Source organism: Erpetoichthys calabaricus, chromosome 6 (genome assembly GCF_900747795.2).
Source record: "Erpetoichthys calabaricus chromosome 6, fErpCal1.3, whole genome shotgun sequence".
In the NCBI taxonomy this organism is placed as follows: Eukaryota; Metazoa; Chordata; class Cladistia; order Polypteriformes; family Polypteridae; genus Erpetoichthys; species Erpetoichthys calabaricus.
This window is the reverse complement of record NC_041399.2, coordinates 23,235,002-23,255,394: the sequence shown is the minus strand read 5'-3', so window position 1 is coordinate 23,255,394 and position 20,393 is coordinate 23,235,002. Positions and strand designations below refer to the sequence as shown.

At 39.4% G+C, this 20,393-nt stretch overlaps 1 protein-coding gene across 3 annotated transcripts in view; it reads right to left on the bottom strand.

Moving 5' to 3' along the window:
• The window catches only part of sema5a (sema domain, seven thrombospondin repeats (type 1 and type 1-like), transmembrane domain (TM) and short cytoplasmic domain, (semaphorin) 5A), an 857,644-nt gene that overhangs the window by 288,282 nt on the left and 548,969 nt on the right, over nt 1-20,393 (bottom strand). For all 3 annotated transcript variants that reach the window (XR_007935331.1, XR_007935332.1, XM_028803411.2), the window contains exon 7: nt 11,367-11,580. Coding sequence is in view for 1 of the 3 variants with exons in the window: in XM_028803411.2 (XP_028659244.2) it covers nt 11,367-11,580 (214 nt within the window). In the remaining 2 variants the exon portion in view is untranslated. The remainder of the gene's footprint in view (nt 1-11,366; nt 11,581-20,393) is intronic.

The following is a 20,393-nucleotide window of genomic DNA, read 5'->3' as shown; positions in this document are numbered from 1 at the left end:
GAACACCAGCAAAACCAAGGAGCTGGTGGTGGATTTTAGGAGGCCCAGACCCCTCATGGACCGTGTGATCATCAGAGGTGACTGTGTGCAGAGGGTGCAGACCTATAAATACCTGGGAGTGCAGCTGGATGATAAATTAGACTGGACTGCCAATACTGATGCTCTGTGTAAGAAAGGACAGAGCTGATTATACTTCCTTAGAAGGCTGACGTCCTTCAACATCTGCAATAAGATGCTGCAGATGTTCTATCAGACGGTTGTGGCGAGCGCCCTCTTCTACGTGGTGGTGTGCTGGGGAGGTAGCATTAAGAAGAAGGACGCCTCACGCCTGGACAAACTGGTGAGGAAGGCAGGCTCTATTGTTGGCATGGAGCTGGACAGTTTAACATCTGTGGTAGATCGACGGGCGCTTAGCAGGCTCCTATCAATTATGGAGAATCCACTGCATCCACTAAACAGTGTCATCTCCAGACAGAAGAGCAGCTTCAGCAACAGACTGCTGTCACTGTCCTGCTCCACTGTCAGACTGAGAAGATCGTTCCTCCCCCAAACTATGCGACTCTTCAGTTCCACCCGGGGGGGTAAACGTTAACATTATACAAAGTTATTGTCTGTTTTTACCTGCATTGTTATCAATCTTTAATTTAATATTGTTTTTTGTATCAGTATGCTGATGCTGGAGTATGTAAATGTCCCCTTGGGATTAATAAAGTATCTATCTATCTATCTATCTATCTATCTATCTATCTATCTATCTATCTATCTATCTATCTATCTATCTATCTATCTATCTATCTATCTATCTATCTATCTATCTATCTATCTATCTATCTATCTATCTATCTATCTATCTATCTATCTATCTATCTATCTATTACCTGTCTTTGACAGGAAATATGGCTGTTAACAATATTATCTTTGTACAGACAAATGAAACCCTTTGTCTGAAAGATTAAAATACCAAAATTTAAAAACTTAAGAAAAATGAATTGTAGACTGTAATTGATGCAGTTCCTCATGTTGTCTTGGTTAGCACTCTGAAATGGCTTGGTTAACTTTGCTGAAATCCTTCATGAAAAGGTCAGGCACATAAAGAGAAGTGAGGCTTGAGTGTCAAGGCAGTACTCGGTCACATTTCACAGGCGCACGTGCTCTTGGTGAGGGTGGACCTCGAACAGACTCTTCCCCATAATTAGCAGTTCTGAGTTTGGCTGAATCTTGCTGAATTCATGCCATCCTCATTAAAAGTAAAAATATTTCTAACACTAACAACACAGCTATTTAACCATGGCATTCAATAAATTGAAAAAAAGTTAAAATCTCACTTTAATTAAAGATTCTTATTCATGGTGTAGATCATTAAGTCCAGATCATTCATCCATTCTAGTCCCATTAAAGAGTTACAGGGAGATGGCACTGCCTCATAACTAGCTACTAAATTATTCTCAGAAAAATAACACAAAGACATGTGTACAGCCGTGGCCAAAAGTTTTGAGAATGTCACAAGTATTGGTTTTCACAAAGTCTGCTACTTCAGTGTTTTTAGATAATTGTGTCAGATGTTTTGATGGTATAATTACAAGCCTTTCATAAGTTTCAAAGGCTTTTATTAACAATTGCATTAAGTTTATGCGCAGAGTCAATATTTGCAGCGTTGACCCTTCTCTTTCAAGACCTCTGGCATGCTGTCAGTCAATTTCTGGGCCTGACTGATGGCAGCAAATTCTTGCATAATTAATGCTTGGAGTTTGTCAGAATTGGTGGGTTTTTGTTTGTCCACCTGCCTCTTGAGGATTGACCACAAGTTCTCAATGGAATTGAGGTCTGGGGAGTTTACTGGCCATGGTCCCAAAATTTTGATGTTTTGCTCCCCGAGCCACTTAGTTATCTCTAGTGCTTTATGGCACGGTGCTCCGTCATGCTTGAAAGGGCATTGTTGGTCACCAAACTGTTCTTGGATGGTTGGGAGAAGTTGCTTTCAGAGTGTAAATACTTGTGTCATTCTCAAAACCTTTGGCCACGACTGTACTACTAGAAAAATGCATACTATTGGCACTTTCCATTTAAAAAATGGCATAAATAATTATTTAAAAATTTTGCATAATAACTCATTGCCTTTCTGTCAGCTCAAACCAGTCTGTACATTCTCTTCTGACATCTCTAATCAACAAGGTGTTTTAGTCCACAGAACTTTTGATCACTGGATGTTTTTTTGCCACACCATTCTCAGAGGTCTTCAAAGACTGTTGTGCATTAAATCCCCGGAGACCAGCAGTTACAGAAACACTCAAACCAGCCTCTCTGGAACCAGCAATCATGCCATATTCAAACTCACAGCATTTTCTCTTTTCCATGTTTGACGTGAGCATTAACCGAGGATCTTAAACTGTTTCTGCATGATATTATTCATTGCGCTGTTGCCACGTGTTTGGCTGATTATATAATTGTACGGGTATGCAGGTGCACAGTTGCTGCTAATGATTTGCTCAGTGAGTGTATATGCAGGGGTTTAGATATGTTTATGTATGGCACAGTAATGCCCATGAGACATCACATGTAGTCTGCCTGGTCCTTATAAATAGATCTGAGATCCAGGATTTCCAAAAACACTTGGTCCATTGAAAAAAGATTGGGGAGGTCTGCCTCAGGAGTTTCCTAGGCCATTCCTGACCCCAGTTGTGATTCACTTAGCTTCCCCTTTTCAACATTACAACATTAAGTGAGGATTCAGGAGGAAGGAAAGGCATTCACATCATGGAAGCTGCAGAGAAGGCTTCACAATGGCTTTCCTGTTGTGCAGCCCTGTAATTCCCATGATAGTTGTGGATGTAGGGCCCGATGTGAGCCCATTGAAGTGGGCTGTAGAAAGCTGCAGAGAAGGCTTCACAATGAATTTTGGATTAAGAGGGAGGATTTGTGGAGCATGCAGGCTACTTGAACACAAGCTAGAAATTCATCCACTCTGGTTGGGTTGCCCAGGGGAGGGTGTAAGATGTTCAAAAGACCCAAAACACCCAATGATCCCAGCAGTGTTGTGCATGAAGAAGTTCAAAAGAGTGTGTTCATTGAACAAGCTCATTTTCCTAAGAATGGTGAACTTAAAGTACGTATTTGAAAGTGAAGAACTTGAACGTGAGCTGGTTCAGTTTTATGCAACATTCTCCATCTGATTTAGGTCCAGATTAAATGTTTTGCCTTAACCTGTAATGTAGGTGTGGAGTCAGGGGTATTTGGATAAGCACAAATAGTGGATTTTTACGAATATTTATTTCGGATGAATTTATTGCCATTTCTTTGTATTCGGAAAAAATCATGTAAAATCAAATAGGCACGGTCTGTTTCTGCCTGCTTGAACTTCAACTGCAACCCTGCTGACACAAGCATGTGGTGAAGCTCTGGTTTCGCTTTTAGGAAAACTTTGTACAATGCAAGGCCACTTTATATTTTTCCCTGTTGGACATGCAATATGTGACGCAAATTTTGACCGGCAGTGTAATAGGTTAGTTCACCTAAACGCTGGTTTCGCAGAGTTGGAAATAGAGCAGTAATTTATATGTATACTTGCATCTTTTTAATTTCTTTTTTGACCGGGAGGATATTAGCATTTATGGTTATACATGTTTGTTGCTGGGTATAACTCAATAAAGTGTATTTAAATTAAAAAGTCTTCATAATTATTGTATTTTATTCAAGAACACTGCAATAGCCTAATATAAGGCATGCAAAATTGAAAAAACTAAACTCATGGATAATTTATTCTCACTCCTTAAAAAAATACAAAATGAACTGAACATGAATTAGTTCAAAATTGAAATGGTGAACTTTGAACGTGAATTTATTCATTTTAATCTGTGTGAACTGAACTTTGAGCTAGTCCTTGTGAGGTGTGAACTTGCACAACACTGGACCCCAGGTAACATCATTGATGGTGAGTCCAGGCTGCACCAGAAGGTGTGTGGAAATTCATACCTCTTCCTTTGTATTGTGAGGTTTCTGAACTCTTTTTGGAACCCCCACACTGAAGTGTGCCTGTCGCGTCTGTGGACGACTGCTTGTCTGTTGCTGAGGAAACCACAGGTTCGCAGCGCTGCAGCAGAGTGCTGCGGAAACAACTATGAGCCTATCGAGATATCACACTATACGTGCTTGTCACTGATGGGTGATACAAGGGAAATTATAAATGCAGGGAATAGTATAACTTGGCCACTGACCTGTCCCCAACTATGCTCATTTGTTGTGTCTGTGTAAAGGAGAGTGGTAGCCCTCGCTGCAATAAATAACCCTGCTGTTCCTGTTTCAAGTTGAATAAAGCTGGTTTTGCTAAAGTACTGAGACTCAGCCTCGTGTTTTGGGGTGCAGGACAATGACTCTCATGTCACAGTTTTATTAATTTCTTTAATGTATCATGTTTTCTGTAAATGTTCGACTTCGATATTTTTAATCTGGGGTTGTGATTAGCTAACAAGTGCATCCTTCCAAACACACCATATTCATAACTCATCTCATGGACTCTTTACATGGTCCTGCGGGAGAAGGGCTAAACTGGTAGCATTCAAATTATAAAAATAATAGTAATAAAAAAAAGATGCAAACAATTGTTCTCTGGCTGTGTACTTGTACAAAGAAGGCATCTTGGGATGGAGTTCATTATAGAAAGACACTGCGAAAAAAAAAAGGACAGAGTGTGTGTTTCACAGACAGGCATCTCCCGAGAACTTACATCTCTGTCTTTGATTTACTGACCAAAGCATCACTATTTCTGAGCCCATTACTTTATTCTAAATGAACTGTAGAAACTGGCCAAAACAGCAATATAATTATTTTCTGTCGTGAGGTCTCTTGGGTATTTTTTCCCCTTCTCAGAATGAAAGGTGGATATATTAATAAGGTAATGCTCGCACAAGGTTATTGCATGAATTTGTCCTAAGTCGAGCTTAACAAATAGCTTTTCAAGCAGCTATGAACCAAAGGGGTGCAGGTGGCAGTGCAATCTGTGCCAGAATTAACATATTTATTACAACATGGCCCCCTCCTCCTGGGGCACTCACTGCTTCTTTTATAGGAAAGGTATTCTCTTAATATCGCTACCGTGCTTTTACCATTAAGGCCTTAATTTATATGCATTTACTGTACTTGACAGCTGCCCTTGCCCTTCATCGAAGTCGATACACAGAAATGTATTACATTATATATTTCTGTCTGAAGTACAGTTTGCAGGGTTAGAGCGGGTGCAGTGGCTATATGATGAAGAATTCAGATTCTATTTATCTCGTGATAATAAGCACAAGTTGCACATGCGTTGGCTCACAACACCATTACCTTGAAATGGCATAGAAGAATATCAAAGGGGAGCTTTAAGTTTCACTAGTTGTGTGGCACTGATCATAAATTAGTCCACGTTTTAGTGTTTACCCTCCTGCTTGCTGGGTATAGTGGGCAAAATGTGATGAATTACTCTCAAGTGGAATTACTCTCAAGTACTAAGACATTCTTTTTGTAGTGAATCTGCACCTCTTTGTCTTTGTATTGACTTGTCTGCAGCAGCATTACCTCGACCTTGAAAACATTCAGTCCATCATTATCTTCAGTCTGCCAGATGTTGGAGGTAACGTTTGATAGCAAAAATTGACCTCGTGATTCACTTCTGATTGAAACTCGAGGTTCCCCGTGGCTTCTGTGCATTAACCTTTCTTGGGCCGCACGACTGAACAGAGCCTCAGGCGCACACACAATCCCTTTCATTGACTCAAATCCTGCCTCTTCACGATTTTAAGCAGGGAAAATCTCCAACATCTGTCTGGTCTTTGAGCAGGAAAAAGTGTACCGTGAATTGTGAAAATTATCAATTGACCTTCTAAAGATATCTTCATAGAATGATTTACTTTATTTAATACACCAAAAGAACTTGATGGACTGAGTGGGTTACTTTTATTTGTAAAGTACTTTTATTTTCTTCAGCTGAACAATGACAGATTGGGCTATTCTCTTCTTCATTTCTATGAATTTTTATCAAGAGCCTGTGGACCATTCTCCATTTTGACTAATGTGAAATAGTTTTCTAGTGTGGCGGACCGCTGGTGATCCTGCCCAGTCATGATGCCTGGAAGGACTTGGAAGGGGACAATACCTCCCCTGGGCCACGAGAGGGCAGCCACCCTGGTCTGCATGGGGGCCATGGGACCAGAGCATAGAAGCTCAACCCTGTTGTGGCCCATGACCACCACCAGGGGGGCTCCCGGAGGATCATGGAGCCTTGGAATGCAGCACTTCTGCCACACTCAGAAGTGCTGTCAGAGAGGATTCCAGGCATGCCTGGAGTGCTTCCGGGTGCTCATACGGCACTTCCGCCACACCAGGAAGTGCCACCGGAAAGTAATTACAGACCACCTGGAGCACATCCGGGGCATGATAAAAGGGGCCGCCTCACTCCATTTGATGAGCCAGAGCCAGGAGGAAGGAGAAAGAGCTTGTGTGTGGAGGAGTAAAGGCAGCAGAAAGAGAAGAAGAGTGAAGAAAGAAAGAGTTTAGGTTGATTAGAGCATTGTGAGGTGTTGTGAATAAGAGAAGGCAATAAACGAGTGCGCTTTGAACATTTGGTGTCGTGTATGCTGTATACGGGGTCTGTATTACCACACTAGAAACAAACAAGTGCAGAGGTTTGCCCACCTGGTGGCTTTCTTCTCCCTCACTTTAATGTCCAACCTCACCTCTTAAAGTGAATCACCCTTTTCTGATTCAATAAAACAATTCTCAAAAACTAACCCATTATTAGCCTCATTTTTTTGTTTTATGAAAGTGACAGAAATAGGCTATATCCAAAAACTTGAAAAGTCATGTCATGTCATTTTCTAACCCACTTAATATACAGATCAGGGTCATGGTGGTGCTGGAGCCTATCCCAGCTAGCATAGGGTGCAAGGCAGGAACAAACCCTGAACAGGGCGCCAGTCCATTGCAGGGCAAACACACACACGGGACAATGTAGTGTCGCCAATTCAGCTAATATGGGTGTCTTTGGACTGTGGAAGGAAACCGGAGCACCTGGAGGAAACCCACACAGACACAAGGAGAACATGCAAACTCCACGCAGGGGAGGACCCAGGATGCAAACCCTGGTCTCCTTACTGCGAGACAGCAGCTCCTCCATCCAGACCCTAACTACCAAAATTCAAGCTGATGTCAAAATGAGCATAAAAACCTGCTAAACATTTCCTGAGCTAAACCATTGTGCCATTTACTTATTCTCTTTGCTGGCTTATTTGAAAAAGAAAGTTGTCTTTACCTTAACAACTATGATCAGGCACAGAAAGTACAAAGCAGATGCACTAGAACAAAAATTCACATCTAATGCAATGCTGCAGAAGACATTTCAAAGGCACAAGCCTGCAATGATTTCCAATAAAGTAATTCAAACATTAAACCCAAATGTGAAACATACTAAATTAATAATTGAAAAGTATTCAATTATATGCTGAAAATGCAATAAAATAGCACTTCAATGATATCTAGTTGTGACACACTCAGAGAAGATAGCTGGAATTCACCTACTTTCTTGGAAAAAGACCAGACCTAACTTAAAATACTTCTTAACTACAACTCACTCCTCCCTACACTCACCGGCGGTCTGCAAGCAGATCAGCATACTACACCATTAATAAACCAGACAATAAAATGAACAAAAACCAGCACACAAAAACTCCCAGATAAAGGAGCACTGGAATCATCATATAGAAGTGTCCTTTCATCTGATTGGCCGGCCCAGCACCGACTCAACTGTAGGTTGGCCAATAGGGGGAACGCGGCTTGCTGGCCAAGATTTCCAGGACTCTGACTGTGTAATGCTGTAAATGTTTTTCATTTATGTTAATTATTTTCGATTTTGTTTTTGATGTATTAGAACAAATCTGTATCCTCATATGTGAAAATTCTGTATTTAGTAAGTGGTGTAATCTATTCTTGCATTTTGCCTTGAGAGTTGTTGCCATGCTCTGCATTTACACTTGGTGAGGCACGCTGTGTGAAAACAAAGTCGTACGCACTGTTGTATTGTATGTCTGAGGTAGCCATGATAGAGTAGCCGTCTAGCTCTGTGAAGAGGACTACTTATATTCTGATTTTTGTCTTGTATTTTCCCCATTTTTCACATCCATTGCATGTCTAGCCAAACTCTGGAAGCGGGTCTCTCTCTGACAGGCCTTTCCCAAGAATTCTTCCATTTTTTTTCCTATCAAAAAAACAGGGCCTGTTAGAACCCTTTGAGGCATTCCTTCTTGTTGTTGTTGTTGTATTTATGACCTGAAGGACTAATTTATTTTACCGTCTTATTAAAAACTACAAGCAGTGCCAGAAAGTAATGTAGTGCTTTTTCTCTGCTTCTTCCCAAAAATAATTTTACTATGTTTTGCATTTTGCAATGGTGATATTACGGAAGCTGAGAGAGGACGTGCAATATCGTTATTTTTTTAAATTGTCTCCTCAAGATTGACTAATGTTATCGACATATTGAGAAAACAAAGTTTGTTTTCTCGAGATAATAGAATAATTTTATCGAGATGTCGAGAAAATGAAAATTTGTTTTCTTGAGATAACGGAATAATTTTATCGTGATCTCGAGAAAACGAAACTTAACCTTTCCTCTTGGCATCAGGCTCGCTTAGATTGTGATGCCTATACAGCTGAAACCTTGCTAACTGTCTTCTTAAATGACGGACACTAACGTTATTATTTTCTAAACTGAGGCATAAACATATTTCAGCCTGCGTCAGCCCTTGATTGAACAAAAATGTGACGTGCTGATCAATACAGTTCTGCTCTTCTGCCATTTCAAACAGGACGTGGCTTCAATAAGCTAGACATTAAACGTTAGATACAATTATTTCATAATTTCGAGAAAACAAGATCTTTTGTTTTATCGAGATCTCAATAAAATTATTCCGTTATCTCAAGAAAACAAAGTTAGTTTTCTCGAGATCTCGATAAAATTAGTTCGTTATCTCGAGGAAGCAATTAAAAAAAATAATGATATTGCACGTCTTCTCTCAGCTTCCGTATGATATAGGCATGGAGAAGTCATTTTTGGGGTTACTTCAGGAAATTGTATATGAACCGGAACTTCACTGTTTTCTCGTCACAAGCTATGCTCCGCATTATTAATAAAAAAAATGCATTAAGTGACAGGAATAAAACTTCAGCATAACAACTAGTGCACTAAAAGCAGATACTAAACACAAAAATGACAAAAAAATTCAGAAAACTAAACGTAATGAAGGAAAAATGGTTATAACGCTTGATAATTGAAAGCAAATCTTTCTCACCTCACTATTGATTTTTTGATGATTTATTGAAGACTATTTAAGCACCGCTTGTTGGACACTGATTGTTTACTTTAATTAATGTGTAGTGAAGTGTAAAATGTTATTTATAATTTTGGTTTTTTTTTAGTTATGAATTTCCCCAAAAAGAGTTGATCCCTGTAAATAGTTAATAGCATACTAACAATATAGTTTGTTGTAGTACGGGTGTTAATTAGCGTCACACCTCACAACTTGCATGCATCACGTTTTTTGGCTCTAACGCCAGAAGCGCGGTGGATGCTGTGGGGTAGGTTGTAGTTTCAGTTCTCCCTAAGCTTTTCCCGATTTTTATTTAATTTATTTTGTATTAATAATTTGTAATCGGTTTAACTTATTATTTACTAGGCATAGGGGAGAAGACGTATATGTGATGCCCTGTCCATTTTTTCCCTTTTGTTTTGTAAAGGTATGCTATATATATTTTTCTTTTCTTTTTATTTTTTTGTTGAGAATATGTAATTATAAAATTAGGATTTTTTTTGTATAAAGCTATGTGTATTGTACATAGTTCTCTTTGGAAAATTTGAGTAATTTTTTTGTAAACAGTTTTATATGCAGTGTGTTTGCATAAATGAAAAACACGAGAAGCGCGGTGGATGCTGTGGGGCACAGGGGAGAAGACGTTTATGTGATGCCCTATCCATTTTTTTCCTTTTGTTTTGAAAAGAGTTTCTTGAAGAGGAAAATAAAAGCTTGTGTTTTAACCCTACGTGCCGATCATTTACACAATGCAGAGAAAGGCAGATTGCAGTCGGTTACGCTTGCCCATCTTGTTGAGGATTATCGATGTCCCGAGCACCGAGTGGGCACCTGGGGCATCACACACATAATTTGTTGTAGTACGGGCGTTAATTAGCGTCACACCTCACAACTTGCATGCATCACGTTTTTTCGCTCTAATGCCAGAAGCGTGGTGGACACCAGTTAGACAAATAATCTATCTGTTTGGACAACTAAGCAAAATGTATTTGAATCCTGAACTAAATAAAAAATGGGCCAAATTGAACATTTAACTTTGACACAGCAGCAGGTAGAAAAAGAAAATGTCTTCCAAGCCATAGGAAATGTGCATACATAGTTGGTGTATCTTTGTTTTATTTTGGATGTGTTTTCAACATTTTTTTTTATCCACAGCACACTTGAGCCTGCTAAACAAACCTTTCAGCTTGAGGACAGGAGAGCTTGTTGCAGTTATGGTACAGCACATTCCTGGCCACTTAGTTTTGCACATAATTTGGATTCAAATCTGCAGCAGACAGAATTGAAAATGCTAATCCGCTACTTGCAGTTGCTCTCGCCGCACCATTTGTACTGGAGTTTGCTGTTAGCAAGGCCATGATGTACTTGCAAATTGAAGCCCGTTATTGAGCTTAGTGCCGCATCACTTAATCTGTCCTCCCCAATTTATAAATCTGTCATCAGCATTGTTGTCTGCCTTACAATTTTTCACACAATTGAAAGCTCCCAAATATAGAAGGCTGTGAAAAAATTACCGCTTCAACATGCGGCAGTTCCAAACTCAAGTACTAACTGAATTTTAGCATCTAGGGTTAGAACATAAAAATAAATGAGAAATAGTGCTGCTTAAACTTCTAAAACATATTACACTTCCTGCCTCTGCCTATCAATAAAATAAATGGAAAGCCTGGCCTCAGCAACTGTACAGGATAAAATACTACTCTAATAAAGAGCCTAAAGCATGACCTTCTCCTCTCGCAGAGTTCAACGTCATGCTTATCCAATATTGGGGTAGAATTGTCAGGTAATAACAACCACAGTGCTTGTTCCCTGTATCAGAGTCTTAGCAGAGAGCCTAAAACCCCTAAGGCTCATTTCACAAAATCGACCTTTCAGGAGGAAAAAAACAGAATTTGATCCATGACCTGCTAAAATGGAATTAAAGCAACGAGCCAAGACCTTGAACATGCTTCATGTTTTGTTTCCAGTCCAGTACATTTTGCACTCCCATCTAACATGATTTATTAGGAGATGAAATCTAAAGCCTTTGCTCACCATTGAGCCACTTGGAGTTGTATTGTGCAGTCCGAAGAGGAGGAAGCCCACCAAGACTTCGGTAGATGGCAGGGTCTCTCCCTGGGAAATCCATGGCGGTTGCTGCATAAAGCTCTCCGTTAGAAGTGATCAAGGCAGTGGAGTTGTGCTGGGGGTTGTAGGGACATCGAGCCATCCCACTTATCTGATCGTGGATTTCTGTCAAATTTGTCAACTAGAAAACCAAAAGAAAAAAAAAAGAAAATTCAAAACATGTTATTTGTTGTTAATTATTAATAATTATAGCTTCAACAATGTGATTAAGCCATCACTTAATGTGGGTTCATTCATGAGGATGACCTGTGATGAAACATTTTACCATTCATATGCCCACTGCTCCCAATTTGGACTAAATTTCTCTTTATACCAGTGACAGAAATGTAGGTTTAGATGATGGATTCCTGAATAGACTAACTATAAATGCTGTCCCATTATAAAATTATAAGACATCCATCCATTTTCTACTGCTTATCCGGGTCGAGGTTGTGGGGGTAGCAACAACAACATTTATTTCTATAGCACATTTTCATACAAACAATGTAGCTCAAAGTGCTTTACATGATGAAGAAAGAGAAAAAAGACAAAATAAATAATTAAAATTAGGGAACGCTAATTAACATAGAATAAAAGTCCGATGGCCAGGGAGGACAGAAAAAACAAAACAAAAAAACTTCAGATGGCTGGAGAAAAAAATAAAATCTGCAGGGGTTCCAGGCCACGAGACCACCCAGCCCCCTCTAGGCATTCTACCCAACATAAATGACCTTAATCAGTCCTCATGGTATTCAGGGTTCTCATGGAAGAATTTGATGATGATGGTCATGTGGACTTCTGGCCTTTAATCCATCAGTGTAGGGACATCACGGTGCTTTGATTAGATGGTGGTGGTGCAGATTACCACCACAGAAAACCAGACAAAGTTTAAGCAAAGATGCCCAGACATCCCATTTCCCCACCACATCCTTTAAACTACAATACTAAGATGTTTCCAGACCAGCTTTCAGATATACTGTAATCTCTCTAGAATGATCTGAGTCTGCCCCAGGTCTCCTCTGGGGTGGATATGCCCAAAACCCTCTACAGGAACAACTCCAAATGACATCCTAATGAGATGCATGAACCACCTCAACTGGCTCTGTTTGATTTAGAGGAGCAGCAGCCCTCCATTGAGCTCCTCCTAAATGTTGGTGCACCTCACACTTTCTCAAAACTGAGCCCAGGCTTTAGTCACTACCCAAAGCTTGTGAATGTAGGTGAGGGTAGGAACATAGATTGTCCAGCAAATTGAAAACTTTGCCTTTTGCCTCAACTGACTCTTCACAATGACTGACTGGTACAATATTTGCATAACAGCTGACTTTGACCTAGTTGTCGATCTCTTGGTCTCTTCTTCCCTCACTTGTGAATAAGACCCTGAGATCCTTAATCTCCTCTGCTTAACGTAGCATTTCCTCTCCAACATTGAGAATGATGATTTCAAACATGCATATGCTGATCCTCATCCCAAAAACTTTAGACTTAGCCGCAAACCATCCCAGTGCACACCTGAGGTCACCACCTGATGACGCTAAAAGGGCCACATAATCTGCAAAAAACAGAAATGTGATCCTTCGGTCAACAACCAATGCAACAGGCAGATTATAACATAACACATGTGAAGAGGTGCCGGCCGCGAACCTTACTTAGCTGGGTAAGCCACAGAGTGGAAGGGCAGGAGGATACAACTTGCACATGGCTTTGTTACCCCCAGGGCGCTAGATGGCAGCCCTCTGGGTTGTGGCATTGCCATGGATTACCACAAGGCATCATGGGATTTGGAGTTTGTAGGCTCAGCTCTGTTGGGTTCCGTGAGTGCCGCCAGAGGTTGCTGCGGGTACTGAGGAGCCCAACATTGTGGGGTTCCAGCCTTACCTGGAAGTGCTCCAGGGCCAAGTCTTGGTGACACTGGAAGTACTTCCGGGGGTAATTTAAAAGGAGCTGCATTCCATAGCTTGAGGAGCCAGAGCTGGGAAGAAGGAGGAGAATGTTTGTGTGGAGGAGCGAAGGCTGTGATGGAAAGAGAGAGAAGACAGAGAGAACAAAACCATTGCTGTGTGCTTGTGCTTTTGTCTGCATTGTGGTTGTAGAATGGAAAACGCTTGCCTAAGAAGAGTTTCCCATAATATAAACTCTTTGTGCTTTTACACTTGTGTCCGAGCCTGTGTGTGTAGAGTGTTTGGGAAGCAGGAGTGCCCCCTGGTTGACACACACATCACTCTGACTAACCTGTTTAGACCAATTCAGAGTTTCCTGGAGCTGGAGACTGTCACAGTAGTATCACGACCAGGGTGGAAACCAAGCTTAGAAATAAAGAAGTCCACTGCAGGGTTCCCTCATACACAAACACACAAGTTAGAGTAATGAATTAACCTAACATGCTTGACTTTTGGAATAAGGGAAAAAAATTGCAATACCTGAATACATGTGAAGAACATACAAACTCCATTCAGACAATGATCTGGTGCAAGACTTCCACTAAAAAGCACATTGTGGACGATGAATCGCTATTAACCACTGCACCAATGTGGACCTCAGGTCAACCATGTTTGCAATAAATTTACAGAACATTTTTAGTAGAACCTTAGGAAAAGTATATTCAGCTTAATTTATTTGCTTTTAATGTACTTGATATTTATAGTATATTGCCATCTTTGATATTCATATAATCTGATTAGCTTGGTATAGCTGACAGCACAGTGCTGGCATGTTCAATAATGCCACCTAAGGCATGGCACTTTTACCCTATCCTTACTATGCCTGAGTGGATACACTTATTCCACATAAAATATGCATTTCGATACAAGGTTTATAATGCAATACTTCCACTTCATTACAGTGCGTCCTTAGGACAACAAGCAAAATAATAAATAAGTAAGGTTCTTTTTGGAAAAAAATGTAAAAAAAAAAAAAGATTAAAGGATTAGCTTTAAACCAATTAAACACATGAAATAGCTATTAACCAACAGAAATGTATATAGTCGTCACTTCTTCTGTTGGACTCAAAAATGTATTTTTATGCAGTTTTGCGATGGTAAAATTGAATGTGAAATGAAACTCAACTGTTTCACTCATCTGATGTGCTTCTCTAAATACTGTGGCACTTTCAAAACTCTGTCCCGCAAGCTAAAAAGTGCCTGTCCTTCTCCTTAGACAAGCAGACTTAAGAGACATTTAACAGATGTTTCACCTGGGACTAACACCTTAATAACATTCCAGAAATGAGGATATTTTTACAAAATATCAATTTATACTAAGCTTTATTTATTTGTCCCTGGTGGAAATTTGGAATTTTAAAGAAGATAGATAGATAGATAGATAGATAGATAGATAGATAGATAGATAGATAGATAGATAGATAGATAGATAGATAGATAGATAGATGGGAAAGACGCTATAGATAGATAGATAGATAGATAGATAGATAGATAGATAGATAGATAGATAGATAGATAGATAGATAGATAGATAGATAGATAGATAGATAGATAGATAGATAGATAGATAGATAGATAGATAGATAGATAGATAGAGTACATACATACAGTACATACATACCACAGTCTGAACATACACCAGAATGACTATCAAGCAGACAAACATCTGACTGGGTGGTCCCTGTCCTGCAGGTGTAATACTGTTGGTATAAAGGAGCCCCTGTCACATCAGTCCAGCACACCACAGAATACAAAACCACACTGACCATCACAGAGTTATATTAGATGTGAAGGATATCACTTTCCAAATTAAAGGAGCACAGTCTACTAAGGAAAAAGAACCTCCTCTGCCCTATTTTTGGAAAAACATTCAGAATTTACACACCCAAGATGGAAACTGGACCAGGATTTACATCCCATGATAAAGTCACCTCACTACTACATGACAGTTATTAATATGTTCTTAACTGTTCAATTAATTGCTGTTCTTAATTGTTCAATTAATTGCTGTTGTGCCATGCTACTGATCACATACGACTGGCTCTGTAAAGACTTGTAAGAAGTAAGCTGTCTTATAAACACATTAACAAGATTGAACAAGGAAGAAAACAGGAGCCTGGCCTGTTCCTGTTTCCTAAGCAGGTAAGAGGTTACCATTTATTGATAACACATTACATTTCAACACAGTAGGAGGAAGTAAATGAAAGTACACTAATGGGCATATTTTTTCAGCTCCTGTGTGACCAGGAGTTTTAAATTAGAAACTGCTTTTTATTTTACAGCAAATCAACAAGAAATCTTTAAATGACAGAAAACTGGGTCATTTCTTTTTGTTACATTAATGCAATTATTCATATAGGTTTTAAATGCAAATTTACATCTAATAAGTCAATATGTTGTGTTGAGTGAAAATTAAGCAGCTACATCTGTTATAGTTTGGAATTTTCCTTAATTTTTTTGTATGGAATCCACCACCTTTTTTTAACTTCTTGGAGTTGTTTTGTTATTATTTTATTTTTTTTATACCTTAGAATCCTGTTTGTAATCACTGGCAACCCATATGCTTACATTTTGGAGGGCTAGGACCACTGGTAAAGAATCAAATAACACAATAACACAAATGCATTCATATTTATGGTTATCAAATCAAAATAACATAAAACAACACTGCACAAGCTTAGGTTTAGATCCTTATTTTTTTCAAAGTTTCCTAAAAAGGGGTAGTAACTTTGACCCCTCGTATCTTATTCCATTTTAAATATAGATGAAGACACTGCTGAATTTTTCATTTCAGCTACCTTCTAAAAGCAATTAAAATTTAATAAAAAAACTTAAGTGAGCAATTTAACACATAATATGACAAAACAGTATACAATTACATTACCAAACCTGCATAATTCAGTTTAGTGTCATGGAGGGCAGGAGATTATCTTGTTAGAATTGGGCACAAGATCTGAAAAAGATCGAGCTCCCTGGTCTGTGAACAAAGAGGAAAGCTGTTCTGCAAAACAGCAGTTCACTAAACACTGAAATCTACAAATGATAAACACATGACATGGATGCAGATGGATTTTTCTAACAATAACAGGTAGATAGTTTGGCACTCCCTGAAAAGGCCTGCCAGTTTCAAACAGAATTCCATGGCATTTCCTTCTCATACCTTGTCCAATCAGATTCTTGAGTTGTAATATCACTTTGACCATTAACATTTAGCGTTTCTTATTTCTCCTCACACTTCTACAATCCCAGTTCTTCTTAACCCTAACCCAATCCAAGAGGATGTACATCGACACTTCAAGAAGCTGAATGTGGGGTAGAAAAATGGCCCTGATGGTGTATCATCTGGAATTCTGAAATTATGTGTTGTATTTGCGAAGTTATTCTGTCTGTAATTATTTAGACCTCCAGTGGGCTTTAAAGCTTCTATCATTGTCCCAGTTCTGAAGAAGGACTGGATTGAGGAATTTAATGATTATAGGCCAGGTGCTCTGACATCAGTAATTATGAATACGTTTGAGTGTTTGATGCTGTCTCAGTCCATTACTGATCTCCACGTTAACTCCTAAAGGTCTGCGAATGGAGGAAAACATTCAGATGAAGATGTGATCAACTGGTGTCTCCATCACATTCTGAAACATCTCGATTCTACTAATACCTACTGTATGTTACAATCTTATTTGTGGCTTTCATTGTTGCGTTCAACAACATAGTCTTAGAATTGCTTCACATCAAGGTAATTAGCCATAACAGTATCCCCTGGTATTTGGCAGTGGAACAAAGCAGTGTGTAAGACTGGGATTCCATCTTGCTGATCGTACAGGGTTGTCTAGATCTAACTATGCAATTATTGTATTGCATTGCATTAAAAGTTGCATAATTAGATCTGGACCACCCTATATATCTATCAGCACAGGTGTTCCCCAATATGTGTTCTTTCATCTGTCTGTGTTTTCATTTTACACTAATCATACCTCCTTCAACAAGTGTGAAATATGCTGACAATATAACACTTGTGAGTCTCATCACTAGTGATAATGAGATCTTCTACTGAAGGGAGGAGGACCACCAAGCTGAATGGTATGATTGTAATAATATAAAATTGAACACCTTCGTGACCAGGCAAGTGGTGATTGATTTCCACAGGCAAACTCCAGCCTGCCCCACTCTTGGTGGAAATACCGTATATACTCACATATAAGTCGGGTCTTGAAACCCGAAAAATTGATCATAAAATCAGACCCGACTTATACGGCCATTCAAAAATATGACACTTAAATTTCTTTTTTTTTACATCTTCTTGCTTCCTTCCAATCTCACACCAGTTTCTCAGACTCATCGAATTTTGTTGCAGCAGTGCAGTTACCAATTGCTTTCGGCACTTCATCGACTTTTAATTTAAAACCAGCTTGATATTTTCTTCTGATCGAACGCTCCATCATACATAAGGGATGCTCTTATGATAAAGGTGTATGAGGGTGTGAAGTACACAAAACAGTGCAAACGTCTCTTCGGAATAGTTCAGGTATTACCGTGTGGTCATGTAGGCACAATACATAGAAAAAAAAGGCAGTGTGCTCTGTGGTTACTCTCTCAGGTGGGTGTTAGCATATCGTAATATATTGGACAAACAGTGTGAGTTTTCCGCATTCGACTTATACAAATGACATTATAAAATACTGGAAATTATTCAGTAAAATCAAACCCTGACTTATTTGCGGGAGAACTTAAACGCGAGTATATACAGTATTTGTGAAAGGTTAAAAACACCTTAACTAATACAATGCCTGCTTTTTTGGAGGCATCATCGCAATTTCATCACGTTTGAGACTCCACCTTATAACAAGACTACAGGTATCCCTTTCTAATGTGAGTATCTATTAATTAAACAGAAATGATCCCATCCCATATTTTCTACACCTCTTTTACAGAAATCAGGAGTGACAACCAGTTCATTATGAGAGGGAGAATGAAATGGCAGCTCAGTCACAATGAAGCCTTTGTTAACCCTCACAACATCGTCAAGTGCTGACTCAATCCTGCGAGTTTTCCGCATTTGACTTATACAACCAACATTAGAAAATACTGGAAATTATACAGTAAAATCAAGCCCCGACTTATGCGCGGAAGAACTTAAACACGAGTATATATGGTATATGCCCAGGCTTTGTCCATGATGGGGACTACCATTATCAACAAGAATATTAGCTCCATCATAGGGAAAGCACAGAAGAGACTATTCTTCTTATACCATCTTAGAAATCTCAACGTTTTCCAAACAATCCTAATGAAAATTTATTCAGCCATCATCGAGAGTGGTTTGACTTTTTCTAGCAATGCCTGCTTCCATTCCATCTGGGGATGGTTCTTGTCTTGTGCCCTCATAATCAGGAAAAGTCGCATTTCTTCAAGACCATGTAATGTGAAATGTTTGCTGATAAATGGAAATGAATGAGCGAAGTATTTATATTTAATGCAATTGGACTCTTCCTAACTTAAAGTAAGGGCAATTTAAATCATGTGTTTTATAATAAGCTGATAGGAATATTATCATTAAGTATCACTTCACTGTCTTGCATTCTTTACTGTTCATACAAAAAGGTAAGAGCTGTTTGGTTTATAGCATAATAAAAATACCACTTAGCAAGACAATATCAACAAGATGAGGCAGTAACTCTTCTGCTGTCATTATAACTCAGCAGTCGTAATAGATTTACAGCATAGAGTACATCCTGGTGTCAGGTTAGCATATTTGTCTGAATTCATCTCACGTTGAAGAATGTGAGATCTCCGTGATCTGAGCATCTTAAATATGCCTTGTGGCAAGATGGTGACAAAGCAGTCAATGCTTTTTTCTCACTTGGTTTGAACTTCCACCCAGGCACTGCCCATGTGAAATTTTCACAATCACCCCATGCTGACATGATTTTCTTGAGGTACCAGCAGGTTCCTCTCAGACCCCAACATCATGCTAGTTAGGTTGACTAGTAACTCTAACCGTCCAATATGTAAGAACTAGCTGCGTGGGGTCAGTGGGACAAAAAGCAACCCAAAGACTCCTTAGCAATTTTACTATATTGGTGAACTTGCAGAGGCATCAGCTAAGTGGTGCCGAGACAGGTTGTTTCATTTCTGAGATGGACGTGTAGTCGAGTGCAGCTGTGGCACACATTGAGGGGGACAGGCTGGAACCTGTTTGAGGTAAACATATTGTAACGGTGCTACTGGGTAAAGAAACTTCAACTCCCAGGAGTGGCTCTGATTGGTCGTCTGCTAAGGGTGCAGGGGCTGCTGGGAACAAGGAGGCCAGCATGATACTTAAAAGGGGGTCAGTTATTCAGGGAAAAAAAAAAAGACTTTTGTGTTTCGTGTCTGGAGTTGCCTGTTTGTTGGCTTTCCCATTTTGCTACTTGTGGATTCGTGTTTTGTCCTAGATCGTCTCCTGTTTTGGGTGTAGGGACTGCCTGGTGTCTTCCTGCTGCATGAGAACTGTCTGAGGATTTGTTGTCATCCTGCAAAGAAAGGAGAGCTCCTGATCCCCTTCATACGTCAGTCATCATCTCATTAGGAAATACCGGTAGAACTATCTTCACATTCATATACAGCGTGCTGATCTCTGGACCATCTACCTCCATCATTTAATTTCATCAGTTGCCATTTTCATGGACTTCATAGTGTGTGGTTTTTGTTAGAGATTTTTATTGTTGAATTCATGTTTATTGTATATCGCCATAAGGGGAACAGGAGTTGGATCATTGTAGTTTGCATATATTTCATTTATTACTGTTCAATACATTCTTTAATTTCTATTTTATTACAGGTTTCTTTTTTGTCTCTGTGAGGTAGTGTGTGTGAGTCGGGCCAAGGCTGAGTGCGTTCCTGGGATCCCCAATGAAAACATAAATAAATCATTGTCATATCGACGGTGTGAATCTTAGCTGGGTTTTAGTCCGCTACTGTATGGCAACTTGTTGTGTGAATGTACAACATGCATGTACCACAAAGCTGAGTTTGTTTG